A 23,664-nucleotide genomic window follows, 5' to 3' on the forward strand; every position below is an offset into this window, starting at 1 on the left:
AGCAGGAACCACACCTGATTCCACCTGTGTAATGAGTTGATCTTGGCTTTCAGTAGATTCAGGTAAGGCTCAGTTGAAATGAAAGCCTGCACTCACACCGGCCCTCTGCTTCCGATGATTGGCCACCTCTCGATTCACCATTTACGCAAATATCAAATCAGACGATCATGTGGTAGCAAGAGTATAGTTAAAAACATGTAAACAGGTCAAACTGAGGCAACAGTGTACACACACTGGACAGTTGAAAATGACAAAAACTACCAAGCTTCTGTGTTTCTTTGCCCACTGTAGCCACAGAAAACTGTTTTTGTCTAATAGGAATGGAACCTGATTTGGATTTCTGCTGTGGCATCTCATCTACATCTACTGTGATGCTTTTCTGCTCACTACGGTTGAACAGTGTGCTTACTTTTAGCAAAACAATAATCAGTCTGAACATTCACCCTGATCTCTCAACGATTCAGCATCACTGGATGTTTTTTACCCCCCACACAGTATTCTGTATCAAATCTAGTTGTGTGTAAAAATCCTTGAACGACACAAACAACAGCCAATGAGATCGTGTTTTCTGCTGCCACATAACTGGCTGATTGAATAACTCCATGCGTATGGAGAGTGCATGATGAGAGTAAATGTACATATCACATTGTACAAATGTACATATAGTCATAACAGTCACACTGAAAAGTTCATTGTAGCTCATTGGAACTACATTACATATGATTGGCACTACATATTTATTTAGTGTTTTACATGGAAGTCAATCAGGCATCAGGTCTGTTCCCTTCATAACGAGAGACCACAGAAAAAACATAAACAATACCCATTTTACCTAAAGCAAAGAAAACCAAATAAATTAGGAGTTGCGTAAAACAAAACTGTTTAATTTTTTTTTTTTTTTTGGTATTTTAACCATTGTTAAAATAATTCCATAATTTCCATAATTCCCTCATACTTAGCAGCATCTAAAGTAGCAGCTAGGAGCTAAAGCTACATCACAGTAATGAATAAAAAAAATAAATTCTCAGCACCTGCCATTAAAGTGCACTAGTAGAAGCAAACGAGGGCCATTTGCTGAAAAATGTTGCCTTCTTGTAAGCAGCAGCCTCTGATATGCACAACCAGTCCCTGAGAGAGGGGTAGCTTTACCCAAAAGCATCTGAGATGGGGTTTGGTGGTGGTCTGGAGGTTGTTGGGGGTGGTATTGGGGTTGTATGGGCAGAGTGGTGGGGTTTGGGGGTGGTCTGGGACCTGTTGGGGTGATCTAGGGATTTGGTGGGGGGTAGCATAAGGCAGGAAGCTCTATCTGTCCTCCTGTGCTGCAGTTCTGTTCGCTGCACTGGGTTTGGCTGCATCTTGCAGGTGTTTCCAGTCTGTCTGGTTTTCACAGCGCTGGATGCTGCTGAAGAGCCGCTTGATTAAGCTCTTCGCCTCCATTTTCACTACAACAAGCAAGAAACATAAGCACACATATGTTCATCTCCAGATAGAAAAACTAACCTCAGTCCCATTATCTGAATATATATATATATATATATATATACACACACACACATTTTTTAGTAATATATAAATTTTATTTTATTAATCAAATATGCACTTGTGAATTTGATTTAAACAATATTAGCTGGAGACTCTCGCAGAGAGAACTTTTAGCAGGATCTATACAATTGAATCTATGCAATTTTTACGAGTGTATAAATATAGACACTGAGCTGGATGTTATTCTCGTGAAAGATCCACCCATCCATGGCCAGTCCAGACCCTCTGGTCAGATGTAACCAGGTTTTAAGTTATGTTTTTTTATAGTCAAAAATTCATGACGCCTTCAATCTTCACCCCTGACCCACTAACTGCAAAAACAGGGCATAACCCCAAGGACATGAATTTGCAATAAATTACAATTTAATTTCAAATTAAAATGACATTTTATTTTAAGAATTCTTTATCAATATAAAAATATCTCTCTGAAATAATGGAAACTGAGTTAATGTTTGAAAAATGTCTTAAATTTCTTTTCTCTTGCAGTTTTTGCATTGAACTGCATCTCACCTTTGACTCGATCTTTCGCTTTTCCTTCTACAAGCAGATGAGACAGGAAGCGTGCAAATGACTTGAACAGGTCCTAGAGACAAAAAGAGCCTTTAATTTGATGCCCTTTTCTGCCTCTAAATATAGAAATGTATAAAGAGACTCACCTTTGTAGCAAATTTGCCCTTTTTGTAGAAAGGATCCAAGATTCTCACAACAATATCAGCTGCTTCTTTCAGAGTCACAGGCTGGAGTGACATGTGATTGGCATCGCTGTCTGCCTCCATCTTTCTCTCTTGCACCACAGGGTCAAAGGTCACCCTGCGCTTGCTGTCAGGTGGACGGTTGTGTTTGGTGGGGGGTTGAGAGCGTGACTCTGTGTCCACACAGGGCTTTAAGGCAAGACAATTACACACCATGTCAGATAGAAACAGACAATTTTTTTTAGTCATGCATAAAAAGTTTACTTATATTTATATCTAACTTTTATAACAGTTTTATAATTTACTACATGAACTTTTCTATTTAGTTCTATTCCAAATGTGCAGAAAAAAAGACAGCGGGAACTCCCACTTGTGTTCAAAACACAGGCTGCATAAGATCTATACACATTGCTTTATACACTTTCTTGCCAAAAGTTTTGGGACACCCCTCCAAATCATTGAATTCAGGTGTTGTTTTTCAGGGGTTGGACTCGGCCTCTTAGTTCCAGTGAAAGGAACTCTTAATGTTTCAGCATACCCAGACATTTTGGACAATTTCATGCTCCCAACTTTGTGTGAACAGTTTAGGGATGACCCCTTCCTGTTCCAACATGACTGCACACCAGTGTACAAAGCAAGGTCCATAAAGACATGTAGTATGGTGTGGAGGAACTTCACAGAGTCCTGACCTCATCCTGATAGAACACCTTTGGGATGAATTATAGCAGAGACTGTGAGCCAGGCCTTCTCGTCCAACATCAGTGCCTGACCTCACAAATGCACTTCTAGAGGAATGGTCAAAAATTCCCATAAACACACTGTTTTAGCTGCAAAGGGTGGGCCAACTCCATATTAAATTCATGTGCATGTGAACGCAGACATCCCAAAACTTTTAGCAACATAGTGTAACTGCCATAAATCTACATAAGCATTTATAAACACATATTACACCAAATGCCAGCTGTCTTAAAGACTTCTTTGGTCAGTATCAAGTTGACATGATGCCCGAGTCTAAACACTTTCCAGGCTGACCTACATCATCATCTTAATAAAGTCAGTTTATTGTCTGCTTATTAGCTTTTCCTGAAGATCCATGGCAAAGCCAAGGCAAATTAATGACAGCATTATGTTTAGTAAAGTGAGTTAAATTCTGAAGATAAGATATATATGAAATCCTAAGACAATCCATGATATGACATTAAGGACTTTTCATGCTTAACATAGTTAACTCTGGGTCACTGTAAATTCCAGGTAAACACAATCCTGGGTTTTCTTGTTGCAGCTTTCACACTGCTCATACTTGATTAACAATCACCTGGGATTAACAATCAATCAATCCTGGATATTCATAATCTGATGTTTCACACTGTATATTCCTAAACCTTAGTTTTGCCACCTGGCACTACCAAGCTGTTTTTGTTAAGAGTTTCTACGTCCTGGTTTTCATGTGATATGAGGCACAAGATGTTTCTGGAAAGATGTTGGTTTCTAAACATTGCAAGAGTATTGCTAATGCTGCTTTTAGAACACTGGGAAAAAATCGGCACTAACGCTGCTTCTAAGTTAAGTGTGAAATGTTCCTCTTACCCGTGGATAAAAAAAAGCAAGGTTTAGAATGACAAAACCTCTGGGTAAGAAGAGTGTGAAAAGCCCTATAGTGCCTTTACACATGACTACAGCATACTAGAAAGACTCTGAGCTACAAAGTCAACTGCTATGATGACGTAATGGAACCCAGCCTTGACTTGACCCAGGCATTGGGTTATAATGGCTTATTCCAGCAGGCACCAGCTGTCATAGAGCTTGGATTAATCATGAGTGTATATTCAGGGTTATGACATGTCATATAAGGCTATAATGTAGGTTTTATTTATCCTTATGAACCCAGCGCTTAAGGAAAGACTTCTTTTACATAATGCAAAGCATTTCTGAGAGCTGTTTCCTATTATAACATACTAGAAGGACACTAGCTGAAAAAAACCCTCAGGCTTTATGTTATGACGAATGCAAGCTCCATGACAGCCGACACCTGATGGAATAAGCTGCTACGAGTGCTCATGTAGCGTAATGGCAGTTGCTATGAAGGGCTTATATAGGTTTCATGTATCCTTACATACACCACCAAAGAAAAGATTTTGTCCCAGGACACGAACTAAGAAGTTTCAAAACAAAAAGAAAGCTCAGTTGTGATCTTCCACCCTGATCTAGTGTTGAAGTGATATTTTACCTTTTCTGGTTGTGCCTCAGCATCACGCTTTGACTTCTTCCTATGGTGAGAGTGTAGAGGAGAGCAAAGAACACACTGAGAACATTCCAGACAGCTGCTACGTGATCACAAAGAAAGAGCAAATAAACCGAGTAAAGAATGAGAGGCGTAACATGATCGTACCCTTCAGCCTCAAGCATTGTTCTCTCCTCAAAGCCCTGAGTGGCCTTCTCAGTCCCGGGCGTCTCTACCTCTGTAGTGCTTATATCCATGGGAAGATCATCCAGAGTCTGCTTCTCCACTGGTCTTGCGTTCATTTCAGTGCATTCCATATCCATATCCATATCCATTGAACGTTCATGTTGAGTCTCAGTGTTATTGCTATTGTGGTTGTGTGGAGTTTCCACAATCTCCTCCTCAGCTTCCAACACCGTAGCCTCACCATTTTTGGGGGTTTCATCCATAACCTTTTTTCCAAAGTAGTGAGAGATATAGTGCGAGTTCTTGGCTGCTTCTGCTAATTTCTGCTGTTTCTTACTCAGAGCTTTGCCTGACATCTTGCTGAGGCTGCTGGAGGATGAGGAGACAGATGAAGATGTTTTGCTTCTCTTCGTCTCAGGCTTTCCTTCCTGCTCCTCTTCATTGTGAGCAGATACTTCAGACACGGGCGTTGATGTTAGAGTCTCGTTCTTGGAAGTCTTCAGAAATTCCGATGCGGACTGGAAGAGCGTGGATGAGCCGCGGAATCCCGCACCCACTCGCTTTCGCTTCATCTACAAGAACGGAAAGGAAGCGGAAAGCAGCTCAGAGTGGATCCGTGTCTGAGCAATTCCAATTAATTTCAATTAAGTGCAGTAATGGACTTGCAGTAAGAATGTTTTTCTTAAAAACACATCAATCAGCATTATCAGAAAAGTACTTCAACCTTCAAGCTAAAACTATGCTTTGGCTTCTCATCTAACAGCAACTAGTAGTTTTAACCAATTTCCAAGATTGTACAAGATGGTACAAGAGGAATAAAACACGTTAAGTGAGTCATTAGAGGAATATAATCCACTTTGCATTGAGCCGGATCACACCACGCTGTCGTGATCTAGTTTCCTAGGAGACCACGCCTCTTCCTGTTTTACTAAAATCATACACACATTCCTCAAGTCTTCCCCTCTTTTCTTTGATATATTTTCTATTCTACTGATCCTGCAAAACAAATGCTTTATTGTTGTATTTAATAATAAATAAATGTTTTTATTCAGTCCTTTGTGTGCATCTAGCCATATTTCTGACCAGTACACAATGCCTTTAGGAACTGAGCTATGAGACAAAACACTACTCTTACTGAATAGATCTGAGACGCGGATGTAAAGCCCAGCTGATCTTCAGGTACAGATGAGCAAGAAGAGGAGGCGGCTGCTTCTTCTTGCATCCTTTTCTCTTCATTCACACCGGAGCTGCATGCTTCCTCATCCTCGTCCACAGGTGGCACTACAGTATCACTGTTGCCCTTCTTAAGCTCTGCTACCTGGAGAGTAGATTATATATTAAGGATAATCCACCCTGCCAATAAAGGAGTAATATTTGACTGCTGCCCAGGATCACAGTTTTATCCATAATGTCCATTAAATCCTTCATTTATTTATGACTTATATACTTTTAAGAGACCCTGTTATTCATTTCAGTCTCCCTAAAATGTTGTCAAACATATTCTAACTTAACAAAACAGTCCTCAGACCCCTCTCCTTCATTTTCTGACCAAATACTAATGCAAATCTTTTTCAGAATCTTGTGAATAGCTCACACCAGGAGTCCCTCTGCTCATGCTGTTGGACGTTTCTGTGATGTTTATACCTATTTGGTTATGCTGAAGTAAGAAGACTTCCTTTCTGATTGGCTAACACGGTATCCATGCGTGTTCATTTGGTCTTTACTGAACTCCTGATGCTACAAAGCTGTTCAGAAGAACTGCAGGATACAAGGGATGTCTTAAAAGTAAGCTCATTAAGTGTCTGTGTGCTGTATATATTTGCTGAAATAAAAAAAAATGTATACTGATAATGTTTTGGACTTTTCTAATTCAGTCATACTAATAAAGTGGACAAAAGAAACTTACAGCAAAAATAATGAAAAATTCACTTTAAAAAAAATTCAGCCTTAGTTTCAGTCACAGGGACCATTATGTATACTCACTGGTCACTTTAATAGGAACACCTATATGCCTTTATCTAGTCAAACTATATTCCTAAATGCAGTTATCATACAAACAATAGTGTTTATACTGAGTGGTGTGGAAAAAAAACAACATCATCCAGTGTGTGTACATGCTTTTTGGTGATGAGAGTGAGGTCAGTGGAAAATGGTCAGACTCGTACAGTAACTTTACAAACACCTCTTTGCAACCGCGGTGAACAGAAAAAGCATCACACGTTGAGCCTTGCAGTGGACAGGCTAAAACCACAGAAGGTCTCAGTGGGTTTGTGTATAGCACCACGTATTTCCACACATTTTGGAGGTGTGCATGTCAGCTCCTTAATGAGTCTCTGCTTGTTTATGGAAACCTTTAAATCAGTTCATAAAACTGAGGTACAGTGGTGTACATGCACCTTGCAGAATCTGTAATATATTAATAATAATAATAAAATAAAATAAGAGATCATAAAATTAAGCCTGAATAATCTATTTTTCATAGCAGATGTGCATATAGTCCGGAAGATACAATCATAACTAAATTTACACAAATGAACCAGTTCAAAAGTTTACATAGGTGGTATTCTTAACACTGTCTGTGACTGTTTTTATGTTTTTATTTGTCCTGCACAGTTAAACTGCCCACAGTATTTCAGAAAAGACCTTCCTGTCACATCTTCTGCATATTTCACCCCTTTCCAACAGCGACTAGATGATGTTAAGGGTCACACTGAGAGAGACTATTACAAAAGCTGCAGTTTAACTGGTGCTCAAAAAACCGGCAACACGACACTTTAAGAGTCAGGGGTGTGTGTAAACTTTTGAGCAGGATGATCGGTGTAAATATACAGAAGGTTATTTTGTCTTTTGGGAAACATGTAAATATGTTATGTAGCTTCTGAAGGCCAGTACAAAGTGAAAAAAAAAAAAAGATCTTTAAACAATAAATAGACTCGTTGATCATCCAGGTAAAAAGCGCTCAGTATTAAGAATCAAGTGTGTGTAAACTGTTGAACTGGTTTATTTGTGTAAATTCAGTTATTATTGCATCTTGGTGACTGAAAACATCTTTTATGTGAAACAATTTCTTTAGAAAAGGAACTAAAATGTGAACCCTTTTTATGATGCCTCTTATTTTTGTTCAGATGATGAATATTTTGCGTGTGTAAACTCATGAGCCCTGTATAATGGGAGGTTGTATATAATTAAACGGTTTAAGAAATCAGACATAAACATGCTCACTCTCTTGAGAACTGCAGCCTTGTACAGGTTTGCCGTCTTGCAAGATCGGAACACTTCATGCTCTATTTCCACCGCCGTGGAAAGTGGATCAGAGCTGCACAGGAAGTGGGAATAGAAATAAAGACAGCAGGTTAAACATTACACAAGGTGTCGATAGGTTTGTAAAAGTGAATAAAAAAACCCTCTAGAATAAAATGTCTGAACACGGTTAATCAAAATGAAATATGACTTAAGTATTTTCATTCTGAAGCGTGATTTTAATAGTGAAGGACAATAACACGTCAAAATCACAGATACGGGAAAAAGAGAATATTCACTTCACTATAAAACTATATAATATAAACTATAAAAGGTTAAAAAGTGCTTTACGATATCTTATGTTACAGGTGCATTTTCTTCAGAAGAAGAAATTCCAAACAACACCTGATTGACTGATCTGTTGTGCCTCGGTGGTTAGTCAGAGATGCCTGGAGAAGAGTCAGACAGTGCTCTCGTGCCTGAAACAAACAAACAAACACACACACCCACGGTATTGACACTTTTCAAAGAAATTCAATCCAGTACATTTTGTTAGGCTTCAGTTTCAGCATTTCAATATTTCTAGATGTTACAAACAACATGCAACGCATGGTTCTGCCACTAGGTGGCAGTTCATCCACCTCTGATAAAGCAAGATTTAAATATGCTTAGGTTTTTTTGTTTGTTTTTTTACATCATTGTATTGTAAACAGTGCAGTTACTTGAAGGCTAGTGCTTGTTATCCTCACTTTAATAAGACACTCTCAGAGAATGAACCATATGGCAAGGAAATCCTCAAGAACAATATACTGATTAGGACTGACCTTTTGATTATCCGTTTCCTCTGGGGCTGAAATCTCCCAGAGAAAAACATTCTGCAGTGCTGTAGCAAATTTTAGGGACATCCTTTAAGTCTAGATTGTTTACAGCACAAATCTGTAGGGTTTATATTAACACACTAATATAATATAGTATAGATTCTGTAGTATATTCACATTCACTGGGTTGTACGGTTCCATTTATGGCATTTGGGAAACATCTTTATCCAGAGTGAATTACATTTATCTCAGAGCTGAGATTTTAAACTCGCAACCTTCTCCCCGTTAGTCCAACATTTCTGCTGCATTTGCGCACACAGCAGCTGGAGATCATTTATTTTCAATAAGTGATTTCCGGCAAGATGAGTGACCACAGCAATTGGAGACATGGGCATGTCCAGTGATGCAACAAGTTAAGTGCAAGAAACTTACAGCAAAATAATGAAAATTGCACTTAAAAAATCTTGGTTAGTTTCAGTCACAAGGACACTGTTATGTATACTCACTGGCCACTTTAATAGGAACACCTATATGCAGTTATCTAGTCAATCTATGCAGTTATTAAGCTGACTTTGTCTTAATATCGCTTTTCACAGACAACAGCGTTTCTTGAGTTTATACTGAGTGGTGTGGAAAAAAAAATCTAGTGTTTTGGTGATGAGAGTGAGGTCAGTGGAGAATGGTCAGACTGGTAAAGAAAGGGTACAGTAACTTTACAAACACTTCTTTGCAACCGCAGAAAAGCATCTCAGAGTGCTCAGAGTGATTCTTGCAGTGGATAGGCTAAAATAACAGATCGTCTTTTGTGCATTAAGTTAAGTTAAGCTAAGCTAAGCAGTCTTTATTTGTCACATATTCATTACTGCACAGTGAAATTCTTTCTTCACATATCCTATTATTGGGGGTTGGGATCAGAGCACAGGGTCAGCCATGATGCAGCATTCATGGAGCAGGGTGGACTGGGAGTCTTGCTCAACGTCCCAACGGTGGCGGCTTGGCGGTGCTGGGGCTTGAACCCCAATCTTCCAGTCAATGACCCAGACCCTCAACAAAGAAATGTTTAACTTTATACAAATATGAAGCGACTACCAATGAGAGTGAAGACGCACACTGCCTCTCCTTTCTCTCATATGATATGGTGCTTGAATACACTGCTGAATTTTTTATACAAACGCCAAATCTCCCTCCAGAAAGTTTCATTTTAGCAGAAAGAGAACTGACTTGTTGTTAATTTTGAAAGCTAGCTGTATAGAAGTACACAGCTCTGCTCAGTGACCTGCAACACAGAGTGGAAGCCCTGCATGCTCTCCATGCTTCATGCTCAGACAGATGTCTGTACAATAATGTGCTTAGTGAAAGCTGCAGTGTGACAGCTGCCACAGAGGCGTCACCTTCACTGTGAGTCTTGGGATTCTCTGACTGCTCGCCTCCTTTAACGGACAGTCAGCATCTAGAGGAGAAAAAAAAACAACAAAACAAAACCAAACAGAATACCAGATTTAATGTGTGTCCATGACAATGTGTCAGAAAAAAAAACCCCATAAACTAACTTTTTTTGAGCGGCGGTCATATCTCAACTAAGTTTGGTACTGTTAAACATTTTGAGACATGGAAGTAAAGCATGAAACTGAAGAGCAATATGTATTTAGTGTTGTGTTTAATGGTGTGATCCGTGATCGGTCCACTGCCTATAAGATGCCTCGGCAGAGCTAAACTAAGCAGTCTATTTTTATTCACTCGCGTTCGTCTCATATACCCAGCTGCCCTATCTCAAGTAACTGATTACACACTTACAAGAAGCTTGTAAACTTGTAAAATGTGAATTCGATTTATTTCATTTACACAACTGAGTAGGTAAAGGTTAAGGGTCTTGCTAAAGAGTCACAGTGGTGCAATAGCAGTGCTGAGAAATGATAACATTCTCGTCTGTAGTCCAGCATTTATGTTGCGTTCACACATACAGACTTCGGGCAAGATGAGTGACAGTAACAGTTGGAGACTAGATGTGGGCATGTCCAGTGATGCAACAAAGCTGAGAAATATTTAACTTTATGCAAATATGAAGCGACTCGGTGCAGTGACTACCAATGAGAGTGAAGACAGTAGAGATCTGTAGCAGAGAGCACACACTGCTTCTCCTTCCTCTCATATGATATCTGGTAATTTACTTGACAGTCTTATTAGAGTGCTGCTCACACAACGTTTCCAAATAGACACAAATATACTAAAATGAAAAAAATCATACAAAGATCAGGCATAACATTATGACCATCTGCCTAATATTGTGCTGATCCCCCTTTTGCTGGTAAAACAGCCCTGACCTGTCGAGGCACGGACTCTACCAGATCCCTGAAGGTGTGCCTTTGCTCCACATGTGCATCGATGAGCCTTGGCCGCCCATGACCCTGTCACCGGTTCACCACTGTTCCTTTCTTGGACCACTTTTGATAGATACTGACCACTGCAGACCGGGAACACCCCACAAGAGCTGCAGTTTTGGAGATGCTCTGATCCAGTCGTCTAGCCATCACAATTTGGCCCTTGTCAAACTCGCTCAAATCCTTACGCTTGTCCATTTTTCCTGCTTCTAACACATCGACTTTGAGGACAAAATTCACTTGCTGCCTAATATATCCCACCCACTAACAGGTGCCATGATGAGGAGATCATCAGTTATTCTCTTCATCTGTCAGTGTTCATAATGTTATGCCAGTGGAAGTTGTTGTAACATTATATATAAAAATCTTTCCCGTTTGTCCAGAAAATATGTCAATGTATTTTAAACCATTATGTTCTCCTAACTGAAATCCTGTTAGCGGAGTTCCTCCAGGATTACACAACGTCCTTTCATTTCACTTCTGTAAAAGAGTCATGGTACTTTACACTACTCAGGATAACTTACAAACTTTGAATGCTAACCTGGTGGAGTAAATGTCTCTTTTGGGCCACTTGATCCCTGTAATAATAAACAACAGAAAACACACAAAAAAATATGAACACAGGAACATGAAGACTAGAAAACAGAGATGATCTGACTACCTCACTTTAATATTTGTTTTTTTTTTTTTTTTGTCAACTGGAATAAGTTTCAAACTTTCCCCTTTGGTGCAGGAAACAGCATGCTTTCTGATTTTATTACTCAAATGGAAAAAACATAAGGCCTGTATTTAGAAAACAGCTGGGAAGCAGATGTGCAAAGAAGAAGTAAGAAATGAAAGAGAAAGAATGGAGTAGAGAGAGAGAGAGAGAGAGACAGAGAAAGTGTTACAGAGGAAGCGTGTTGTTTATTTGCATTGTGTGAGAATTTTAGGATGTTGAGAGACACAATTCAAGCAACAGTTGATCAAAAGCAAAGCAACTGCACAGTCAAACCTGTGTGTATCTATCTTTGTGAGCATTATCAACAGTAGTGCACGGCTAAATTTACCTTCCGTAGGTTCATCTGTTTCCTGAATAAATCCCCAAACTCTTTTTTTCGTTTCTCAGAGTCATCCTCAGCACCACCCTCCCACTCCTCATCGTACCTGAACACACACACACACCAGTTAACACCAGTTATGGGTCAGATTTAACCTGACCAAATCTCACAAGGCAAATACAGTTTGTATACACACACTCTCTCACACACACACGTGAGTACAACCAAATGCACACACACACACACACAAACAAATGCACATACACACAGTTCTAATTGCTGAACACGTGCATCCTATCACCCACTCCTCAATTACACACATGAAAAACACTTAAATATATTTAATGCACTCGATTTAATATGTTTCTATAGTAACAGCTCGCTCACAGGAACTTGTCTGGCAGACGCTCCCATAATAATCAGCCGAATATTATTCATAATATCTTTTAATAATCAGCCGATATTCATAATATCTTTTAGTAAGGAGTCTCCAGTGTCAGTGTTTTGTAATGATCAGTACACATTGCAACATGGAAAAAAAGTCTTCGGCAGAGAGGATTGGGTCTCGTGACAAGCTTCATGTTTTTGTCTTACTGACATCAAGAGTGAAAAGTAGTGAGGTCTGCGGAACGACTGTTTAAAGCTGTAACAGACAGACAGTAGGATTTGTCGTTCTTTAATTATTCAAAATTGTCATGTTTTGCCAAATTGCTGTGGTATCGGAGGAATAAAACACTTGCTGATAAAGGAAAATAATACACTGTCTGGCTGCTACGGCAAGAACTTTACCAGTACCTGATGTATAACATAGCTTTACACTTAAAGTATTATGTATATGCTTAGTGTGTCAGCTGACCTCTCAAAACCGTAGCCTTTCTTCCCTCCTCCGTAGAGCTCGCGGTCAAAACCAAAAGGTCCCCTGCTCTCGGAGCCCTGCGCTGGCCCAGTCCTCGTGCTGAGGGCAGCGGCTCTCTCCAGTTGAGCACGGACGAGTTTAGGATCACGACAGTAGTCGCAAGCACCGGCACAGTTTGGCGTCTGGTCCCCGAAGAACTTCGATATAGTGGCATGTCTGCATCTAGAGAAGCAGGAAAGAGATTTATGTGGGTTAGTCAGGAGGAAATGTGCATTTGTTACATGTTTCTAGCATAACAGACATCCAGAAGGTGTGAGGAGTTCATTAGTGCACAGCAAATACCCAGAGAAAACAAATATATTGATTAACACCTCAATATAATTAAACAATAATAACCATCAGGATCATCAGTACTTTAATTTCTAAACAAATACAAATATAAACAGCAAAACAGAGTCAAGCCATTATAGTACTATAGTACATTTTTAATATACTGTGCTTGCACTATATTATACAATATTTAATACTTTGTGTTATCTTCTAGAATCTACTAGAAATGGTAGCCTAGTTATTCTTCATTCCTGAGATACTACAACTTCTTTTTCATATATAGTATTTTGATTCAGTCATGCACAAATAGAGGAAAGGAAAATAGAGGAAAGTCTAAATCTACAAAGCATATGTCACTAGCTCTAATGCAAGTGGAGGCATATGTGATGCCAATCAGGAAAAATCCATGCAACTTGATATGAGACACCAGGATCCAAGTCAAATAATTCCCATACTTTTGTAAGGTATTCCACAGGTGGAGTGTTAAGTCCATTAATACTTTTTACCAGCCTTTCACAGAAGAGGCATCATCAGTAGTCCACTGTAAGAGGATATTCTTCCTAGCAAAGGATATTCTTCATAATGTCATACTGAATAACCTTGTTACCTCCCTGCAGAGGTCATGTGACCGCTAAGCAGACCAAGGAATAAGGATTTAAGTCACAAACTCAGGATGAGATACTGCAATGTTAGTCAAAAGGGTTTTTTTTTTTTAAAGCCAGGTTCTTGGAATTTGGGCATATCAGTTAAAAGTAAATATCTATTATTTTACATACAAGTATGTATCAAGGGTTCCTTCAGGGAACAAAGAAGCCACTTAGCTGTTTCGATAAGTGGACACTTCAATTTGTGCTGGACTACAGCACACATTTTTTAATGTTAACGAGATCTTTTGCCCAGCACAACATTATGACTCATGCCATACATGCCCAACTAATGACTTTATTGCTATGCTATTATTAGATCTAGCACCTAAGTGAACTCATGAACTGCCTAGACACACTGTGAAAATTCATCAAGAGTTAGATAAAGCCTTGTGTTAGACATATATATGAAGAAAAACATCTCAAACATCTCAAGATCATTTTATCTGTCTGTCTATCTATCTGTCTGTCTATCTATCTGTCTATCTATCTATCTATCTATCTATCTATCTATCTATCTATCTATCTATCTCTCTGACTCTGCATGACTATAGTTCAAATGCTAGCAGTTTGGGCAGCATGCAATCAGCAAAAAGACACAGCTGTACAGACATTAAGCATTAAAGATTTGTGTCTCCTAAATGTTACATCCTCACCTAACCCTAACATAATACCAACCCAAGCCCCAATGCTTACAGATACAAGTTTAGAACACAGTTTTTTTCATTTCACTTTTTATGCTAACTTCATTTAACAAATATAATCTCACACACACACACACACACACACACACAGACAGACAGGTGTCTGAGACCACACTCCAAATCTGGAAATAATTAGAGGTTTAAAAAGCATCAACACCTTGGATTTTTAATATTCAGCTCAGACACTAAACAAAAAGAATTCCCCGTTTTTCCTTTTTTCTTCAATGGCACATTTTCTAATCCAGCAACATAAGAGATTCTGCAAGTCAACTCATCCAGAAATCCCACCACCTGTCCACTGGATCCAATTTTTTCTGCAATGCTCCAGACCATCTCACAATACTTCATCCCCATCACCACTGCTATCATGAATGACTCCATAACATCTGGTCACGTACCAAGCTACAGAGCAAGGTTTATTCCCTTCCTGAAAAAACCCATTCTGGATCCCTCAGACATCTAACCAATTCTCTTTTCTATCTAAAATCCCTGAATGTACTACAATCAACTGCCTTCTATCGATCTCTCATTTACCTCTAAAATCCGAACCAGTCTAGTTTCAAAGTGGCACATTCAACAGAGACTGCTCTTGTAGGAGTTGCTCCATGCTTCTGAGGTGCTCCTTATCCTGCTCGACCTTTTAGCAGCATTTGACATGGTCAACCACAAGACCCTCTTGTCCATCATCATGAGTCTTGGAATTCATGGCACAGTTAGTCGGTCGGGACGGTCGGTTATATTATGTGATGTAGAGGGGTTATATTAGGTGATTTGGATGGGATCCACATGTGCTCCACACAGGCTTTCCACTTGTATCTCAGTGAGATCATATAATTATTCCCTCCTTCATACGACTGCTTTTTCTGCTTAGATCTCAGAATGTCTGGCAGATATCTCAGCATGGAGGGAAGCTCATCGGATGAAACCTAATCCCAGCAAAACTGAGCTGCTGTTCATCCCAGATAATTCATCTCCATGTAAGATCTATCCACACAGTCCACTCAGGAGTTTGTTCATCACCCAAGTTCAAAGTTGTACTGCAACTCGCCCCTGGCATGTCCGCTTCGGAGCACTATTCCTCCTCTGCAGCTGCATGACTTGTTTTCAACCTTCTGAGGTCCCACAACACTACTTTACTTCCCTCCCTCAACTGGTTTCTTGTAGCTGCCCACATCAGCATTACAACACTGATACTTTCCTGCAAAGCCAAAAACAGACCAGCGCTCACTTTTCTCAAAGCACTCATCACACCCTGCAATGTACCAAGCTTCTTCTGACAGGGAGGCATACATCAAGACCTTGGAACCTTGGTGGTAGAATGAACTTCTGCTAGATGTCCAAACAGCCGTCATGAGCAGTGGTGCTGAACAGTTAACACTTACTGATAAGGAAGTTAGGGCAACAAACTGCCACTGTTTGGTGCTTCAGCAAAACCATTAAATGTCTGCGCTCCAGGGTCATTGTATCATGGAGAACAATGTGCTCTGATCCCAACTTTCTAACAAACTGAGAAGAATATTTTACGGTGCTTACACGTATGCGTCTCAAATAAAGGCTTCTTCATCTTTTTAGAACTCTTGCAGCCACTAACCAGCTAAGTTTCCACGATTGCCACTTCTGGCAAGCACCCCGAGTACATAACTGATCTTGTTATTACATCTTCCTGCACACTCCTCAAACTTCAAATGGTAGAAGTGCTCTTTATCTTTCTTTAGGCTGTTGGATGTGGGTCATTATATTATTGAACGCTACAATGGATTGCAAATAGGGAAAAATAAATATCGCACAAACCTGGTAGAAAAGGGTTTACCAGGCTAACAAGTACACACACACACACACACACTCTCTCTCTCTCTCTCACCCTTGCACACAGAAATTTCTTTCCATAGCTCACACCAGAAGGTTTCAGGTTACACCAGTGTCTGAGACAGTTCTTATGGGGATTTGGACTGGATGAAAACAGCATGTGTACAGTGAACTTCGCTACAATCCCACAAAAGACCTCTGTGTGCCACGTCTCAACAAAACAGCTACAACTTCAAGAACAGAGCCACTATTAAATAGCCCAGTTAAGCAGTTGTGCATATTTCTGTCACAGTTTTGTTCACTTGCCGATTACACAATGGAAAGATTCACAGGGTGTGCTGGTGAAAAAGAAAATTTCACAACAGCGTTGAGCCTCTTAAACAAAACAGATAGAATAAAAATGAGTCACATGCTGAAGGAAGGCCCAAGGCTGAATCCTAATAATTTGTTTTTTTTTGTTGCAGTGCTACGTGTACGACAGTGTCTCAGGAACTCTAAGACACCGCAGACTTTTGCAATAAATAAATAAATGAAGAATAGAAAAAAATACACTCTTACACTGCCAGAATAGTTTCTGAATTAGAGGACGGGGAAAAAAAAAGAAAAAGGAGAGTTTCCAGGGTGATCGGAGGGGAGGAGAAGTAGGCAGTCCTGCTGAGACAAAAGGGGGTGTGTGGGGGTGAGAGAGGTAAACAGAGAAAGAGAGGGAGGACAAAAAAGACAGAAAGACTGAGAGAGAAGCAGTCTCTTGTGGAGAGAATGTAAAGAAGACCTAAAGCTTAATTCTGGCTATGACGAGGGGAAAAAAAACAAGCTGAGAAATACAACCCACATGCATGTTAAGTAGTTAGTCATTCGACATTCACTTGGAGAACTGCCTGCACTGAACAAGTACAGCAAGGGAAGGCAACAAACTGGGGGAAAAAAAAAACAAAAAAAACTTGGATTGAGACAAGCATAACAAGCGGAACAAGACTGGACGGCAGTCAAAAGGCAGCAGCTCAGTGGAGGACTTAAACAGTGAGCCAAGCTACTCGTGGAATTCCCAAATCAACTGCTGGAACTGGAGCGAGCAAGTGGAAAAGGGGGCAGCACATTCCTTTCCCCTCAGGTAAGAAAGGATCCCTTGTTTTGTTAATGTAAACTGGTTAGGCTAGTCAAGGCAATGCTGCCATCACAAATTCAGTCACACCTAATCTTTGAATTTACTTAAAGACTGGTGTGAAGTAAAACTGGAAAACAGCACTGAATTCCTTTTACATGCCACAACACCTGCTGCAAGCCACGAGCAAGGAATTCACTACACTACACTATTCTAACAGCTATTCTTGCCCAACTGTTTTGCTGCAGTGCCTTCTAAAGTCCAATGCCTGTGCATCACTGTGCAAACAGGACAAACAAACAAACTTAGAAAGCACACAGGGTGTAAGAACAGAAATATCAAAACTGTGTGGCAGAGTCAGCTGACCGCTATCTGTTCACAAACACACTTGCATGATGGACAAATGTAAACTTTCACATGCTGTGTTAACCTATAAACAAAGCTTACTTATATTAGTTTACATATTATTTTTGTACTTAATAACTAAACATACTGCTGACGTAGTTGCATGTTACAAGTACATACTATTTGTACATACTTACAAACTTTACATACTTTGGACATACTTATGTAATATACGTTTACATACTGTTACAAACTTAAACTTTACATACTGTGTACGTAAAAAAAACTTTACATCCTTACATATTAAAACTTTACACACGTTAAAACTACATACTGTTTAAATAATTACAAACTAAACCTTTGCATAAAACATTTACTTACATCTAAACCTTTTAAACCTTGAAATATTTCCTGTACAACTTCTCATTTACATATCATGTGCATACGTACTAACTAAACGTACAAATTGCTTACATACCTACACGCTAAAACTTTACATACTGTTTACATACTTATATACTAAACTTTTACGTACTGTTTACATACTATATCTTTATATACTCATATACTAAACCTTTACATACTATATCTTTATATACTCATATACTAAACCTTTACATACTATATCTTTATATACTCATATACTAAACCTTTACATACTGTTTACATACATACAGTCTAAACCTGCACATGCAACGTTTACCTAAAGACCAAACTTTTAACATACAAACCAACTGTTTAAAGATCGTTTGCATCCTTACAAACAAAAGCTACATACTGCTTACATACTTGCATGCTAAAACTTTACAAACTATGCACATACTGTTCAAAATAATTACATACTAAACCTTTATATACTCATACACTATAATTTACAAACGAAACCTTTACGTATTACACGTGTACTCACAGACTAAACCTTTTTAAACATTATGTTTACTTGCAACGTTTTACATATTTTTGTGCTTACAAACTTAACATACCTCCATGCTAAAACTTGACATAGTAAACACTTACATAATGTTTATATATGCTCCATTTTACATACTAACTAACCAACATATTGTGTTTACAAGCGAACATTCACAAAACATTCATACAACTAACTTATTTACTGCTTTTGTACTACATTTTTACATATGTACAAACTAAACTTTAACATACTACATTTTTACATTCTATATTTGCAGACTTTACAAGACTTAAAACTATGTTTACATGGTTATGTATTAATTCCCTTCATACTATGTTGTTAAACCAGTACAAATTCAGCGGCACTGTGATGACAGACTTTAAAATCAGTTGTATAGTCAAAGTTTTAAATATGGAGTAGGACTAAGATCCTCGAGCCTACATCTTAGATGAAAAGCAACAACTAGATGCTTGTGGTTTTTGAAATTAAATAGCTCTATCCCCTTACTGAGGCTTTATTCTGCACACTATGCCAACCCCACCCTGTGATATACACCCTTACAGAACACACTCGACTCACTCCCCCACAAGAAGTCCAAAAAAAGCACGCTGAATGACAGGCCTAGATCATTTTAACCAGCGGTTTCTCTTCTGTTTGGCACCACATGCCGGCAGTCAGGCAGAAAAGACACGTTTTCAGTAGGAAGTGTACTCAGTCTGTTCAAACGACATGAACCAAGTGGATTTTGTAGCTGTAGTCTGTTACAAATCAGAGTAAGAACACATTTAGGTGCGGTATGCAGTGAGTGAGAGATCTATGTTAAGCTTGAATTTCCAGGGTCAGGTCAGACTATAAATGACTCTGGCTGTAAAGTCAACTCTGTATTTGGCAGGAGGCCATCCAGATTAGGAACGGAGCCTGTGCACTGATCCAAATACTGTCTACTTGTTACTGACAGCTGTGACCAGAGGAGAATGGATGCGAAACAGGAAGCACTCGATATCCTCCAAAACATCTGGACCAAGTTACAGAGTCTACCTAAAGCAAACTCCATCGAGATTGGAGGCTTCCTCATCGTCCTCCTCTTCGTTTGTAAGTAATGTTACATTACACTAATATATGTATGTATGTATATATCTTTGGGTGTGTACTAAAGTGGTTCATGTGGGCATAGATTTATATTTAGCTATATTTAGCTACTCCATCTACTACTCCGAAGAAAACTCATTATACTATACTATACTAATACTCATTGCAAAATCCATAATTTAACACAGGGTACCAAACCCTAACCACCACAGCCAGCAGACTGTTAAAGGTATACAGTTGAAGGTTAAGAGTATGTATTGATGTATTCTATATATAGATTTGAAAACTACAGCTGTTCCTGTACCTATGCAAAAACATGACATCTACATTTTAGAACTACAATTTTATAATGTGAAATGAGTTATAGCTTTGATTATCAACATCATCATCATCATCAGTCCCGGTCTCATCACCCGAGCTAAAAGTCACAAGCCTCACTGTCATCTCTTTACTGTAAAATAATAATACGTATTATTCAGTCAGTGCTGTTGTACAACTGTCTGTATTTCTTCCTATTATAATCTTTTAAATCGTTTACGCGTTTTGAAGTTTTTGTATGTTTTGATGATGATGTGAAAGTGCAGGAGCATCGCAGGACATTTTGACAGCTGATAACTGAATATAAACTGAACCATGTCTGTGTTTCCATGGTACATATCTATTCGACAACTTTGCGTGAAAACAGTGCAAGGTTATAAACTTTAAGCATTTTTACTGCCAGGTTGAACCAGTGTTACATCATTAAGATGTGTTTGGAAACACAGGGCTAGAGCTAAGCTTGTAAATCCAGCATGTATCTAAATCACAAACAGATGCATTAAATTCCATGGGCATTTTTTTTTTTTTTTTTTTTTTTTTTTTACAGTGGACAAAAAACAAGTGTGGTTATAGGAAAGAGCTCTGGATATTGGGACAAATCAATAATTAGAACCAGTGAGTAGTAGTAAGAAGTAAATGTGTATGTTGTGGAGTATCATGGGTCACATGATCTTTGCAGGTAGACACCAAGGCAAGGTTACAACATATGCAAAATAAAACATTTTATTTTGGACAAATATATTTAAGCTTTAAAAAAGCAAAAGATATCAATGTGTAGTACTGGTTGAAAAACTCAATTATGGTTAAAAAGTTGTTTTCCAGGATTCAGCCCAAGCCATGATTTTTTTCCGCACACATACAGAAAAGCGTTTATGGAAAAAAATAGGGAGCTACACTGATGATCAGTAACAGATGCAGACGAAACTATATAAAAAATACACCATCAAAACAGAACGTTTTGCTGTCAGTACAGCAGGAGAAGGAGGAGAGATTCATTTTATTGCTATGAACAATACAGACTGAGTCGTGCCAATCTGACAGCCTGGAAAAATGTCATTTCCTGAAACCGCCAGAGGCACTGCGAGGCACATTTATGCATTCTCGCTGTTTTCAGTCTCTGCCATAACACTTTGGGTGAGAAATTACAGGCTCTGTGGGTGTCTTATCATTTCTCACCAAAAGTGCTAGAGCACAGGTTGTCCAAGTTTGTTTGAAATGAACCATTCTGAATTGATACATGCAGCCTGCAAAGACCTGTAGAGAATTTGACACTTCCTAAAAATCAAAAACAATTCATTAACTCGTTTTATTGGACTTTATTTGCTTGCCTTTTTGAGGGACGAAAAATGTCTAATAAAGTGGACGTTATTGTCTTTCAGTGACATTCCTGGCCTTGGTGGTCTTTGCTTGTGCACAGTGCTGCTGTAGCTGTGGACGAGGCTCGAGAAAAAACAACTCTGTCCTCTGAACCGTCTCTACAGTTCAGTCAAGCATGGAGAGATACCAGACAATGGAAGAGGGACAGAGAGAAAAGAAGAGACCTCACTACAAAAGCTTTGGGGAAATTAGTTTTTGCACTGGGCCTTTTCAAGGCCTGCGTCCGTGACAGGGAAAAGTAAAAAGGAAATAAAGTCAGAGGAGTGAGAATGATCTATCCAGCCCTCTGCTGTCGACTGAAGGAACTTCAGCGTATACAGAATGTCCTAAATGCAGCTTTTTATTCTTTTATGTATTGTGAATAATCTCAGTGTTATACCTAGTAGGTATGTATGAGAATAATGAAGCAGGGGAGGTGTGTCAAAGCTATGCAAGCCAACTGGAACAGGAAGTGGAGGGTCAGTGGTTATGGCTGTGGGCGATAGACTGGAAAGTTGCGAGTTTAAATTCCAGAATTTAAGACCAAGGCAGGGTCCAAGACCTTTAACCATTACCTGCTCAGTTGGATCTTGTTTTAAGTGTCACTTTAAATAAAAAGCGTTAACCAAATGAGCATTTCTTTTTAAATGGAAGAAGCTTGGGAATAATTGGGATGAACCAATGCAATTCTGTATTTATTCCATTTTTTTTTTATATGCTTTATTAAACTAAAGTACCACGGTAGGAGCTACAAGTAAGATTTTGTTAATCCATAATATGATCATTATCAGATCGCTACACCCTCATGTCTAAACTTTAAATGACAATTATTTAACAAATCATACCTCATCTCATAAGGATTTTTATTTTTTATTTTTTTTCAAAATATAATCAGTGTGGTCAGGATTACCGATGAATCCTTCCTGAAAGTCTTTATACTGATTAAAAAACACAAAGGTTAAATTTTTCTATGAGTTTTAACTCACTGAATCTTACATGTAGCACCATTAATGTATACAACTTATAATAAAAAACATATTCATCTCTTTAATGTTTATCTATGTACCTAAAGCCAAACATTCAATAAACACAAATCTATTAACTCCTACGTTTCAAGAGTGTCTGTGCTTAAAGTGTATTATATGAAATCCTACCCTTCTTGTTCACAGAAAGCAACCATGGCGTCAAAGTCCAGCAAGGGTGCTTTGTCCTGTTCTTTCTCTGAACCTCGTTTTTCCTGGAAGAAAGAGCTCCTATGAAATACTTCAAAAACACCACAACTATACGAAGGACATCCAAACTATGACTTTACAACAATATCAGGACCCTTGGTCCCCCCCCCAAAGTTGTTTATCAGGCATTAAAGGACTGGCATGAAAAGCTTGTTAGGCTTTATGCATGCTATAAATTACATTAAGCTGTAAAAGAGCAACAAACACTGAGTCTGAAAATAGGCATGTAGAGGTGCACACGGATTTAATGATCTAGATTTAACAGTCAGACAATAAATACACTGAGACACTACACTCCCATAAGCTAGCGGAATATAGCCTTGGTTCAGACAATAAAAGGATCTTATAAAAGGAGAAATATACACTGTGTGCACAATTATTAGGCAAGTTGTATTTTTGAGGATTCATTTAATTACTGATCAACTACAGTGCTCTCGGTCAATCCAAAATATTAATAAACCTCAAACCTAAATATTTAAGAAAGTAAAAGTGAGGTTTTGGCTTTCTTAGGAAATACACTGATCATGCATAACATTATGACCACCTGACGATTATTGTCTTGGTCCCCCTTTTGGTGCTAAAACAGCCCTGACCCATCATGCACTGTGTATTCTGACACCTTTCTATCAGAGCCAGCATTAACTTCTACAGCAATTTGAGCAGCAGTAGCTCGTCTGTTGGATCGGATCACACGGGCCAGCCTTCACTCCCCACGTACATCAGTGAGCCTTGGCCACCCATGACCCTGTCGCCGGTTCACCACTGTTTCTTCCTTGGACCACTTTTGAAAGATACTGACCACTGCAGCCCGGGAACACCCCACAAGAGCTGCAGTTTTGGAGATGCTCTGAT

General features: G+C 38.9%; 1 protein-coding gene across 3 annotated transcripts in view; it reads right to left on the reverse strand.

Moving 5' to 3' along the window:
• Positions 1–561: 561 nt before the first annotated feature.
• Positions 562–23,664, reverse strand: part of recql5 (RecQ helicase-like 5) — a 33,838-nt gene continuing 10,735 nt past the window's right edge. The window contains exons 6-18 of one of the 3 annotated variants that reach the window (XM_058410280.1): positions 22,735–22,817; positions 12,974–13,195; positions 12,127–12,223; positions 11,619–11,655; positions 10,091–10,149; positions 8,287–8,360; positions 7,864–7,957; positions 5,777–5,959; positions 4,624–5,213; positions 4,462–4,501; positions 2,199–2,423; positions 2,053–2,125; positions 562–1,442 (exon numbers count right to left, since the gene is read on the reverse strand). In XM_058410280.1, the coding sequence (XP_058266263.1) occupies positions 1,303–1,442; positions 2,053–2,125; positions 2,199–2,423; positions 4,462–4,501; positions 4,624–5,213; positions 5,777–5,959; positions 7,864–7,957; positions 8,287–8,360; positions 10,091–10,149; positions 11,619–11,655; positions 12,127–12,223; positions 12,974–13,195; positions 22,735–22,817 (1,917 nt within the window). In that variant the 3' untranslated portion in view covers positions 562–1,302. The remainder of the gene's footprint in view (positions 1,443–2,052; positions 2,126–2,198; positions 2,424–4,461; positions 4,502–4,623; positions 5,214–5,776; positions 5,960–7,863; positions 7,958–8,286; positions 8,361–10,090; positions 10,150–11,618; positions 11,656–12,126; positions 12,224–12,973; positions 13,196–22,734; positions 22,818–23,664) is intronic. The other 2 variants (XM_058410264.1, XM_058410273.1) reach the window with 2 other exon arrangements.

This window comes from Hemibagrus wyckioides, linkage group LG02, assembly GCF_019097595.1.
Source record: "Hemibagrus wyckioides isolate EC202008001 linkage group LG02, SWU_Hwy_1.0, whole genome shotgun sequence".
Lineage (NCBI taxonomy): Eukaryota > Metazoa > Chordata > Actinopteri > Siluriformes > Bagridae > Hemibagrus > Hemibagrus wyckioides.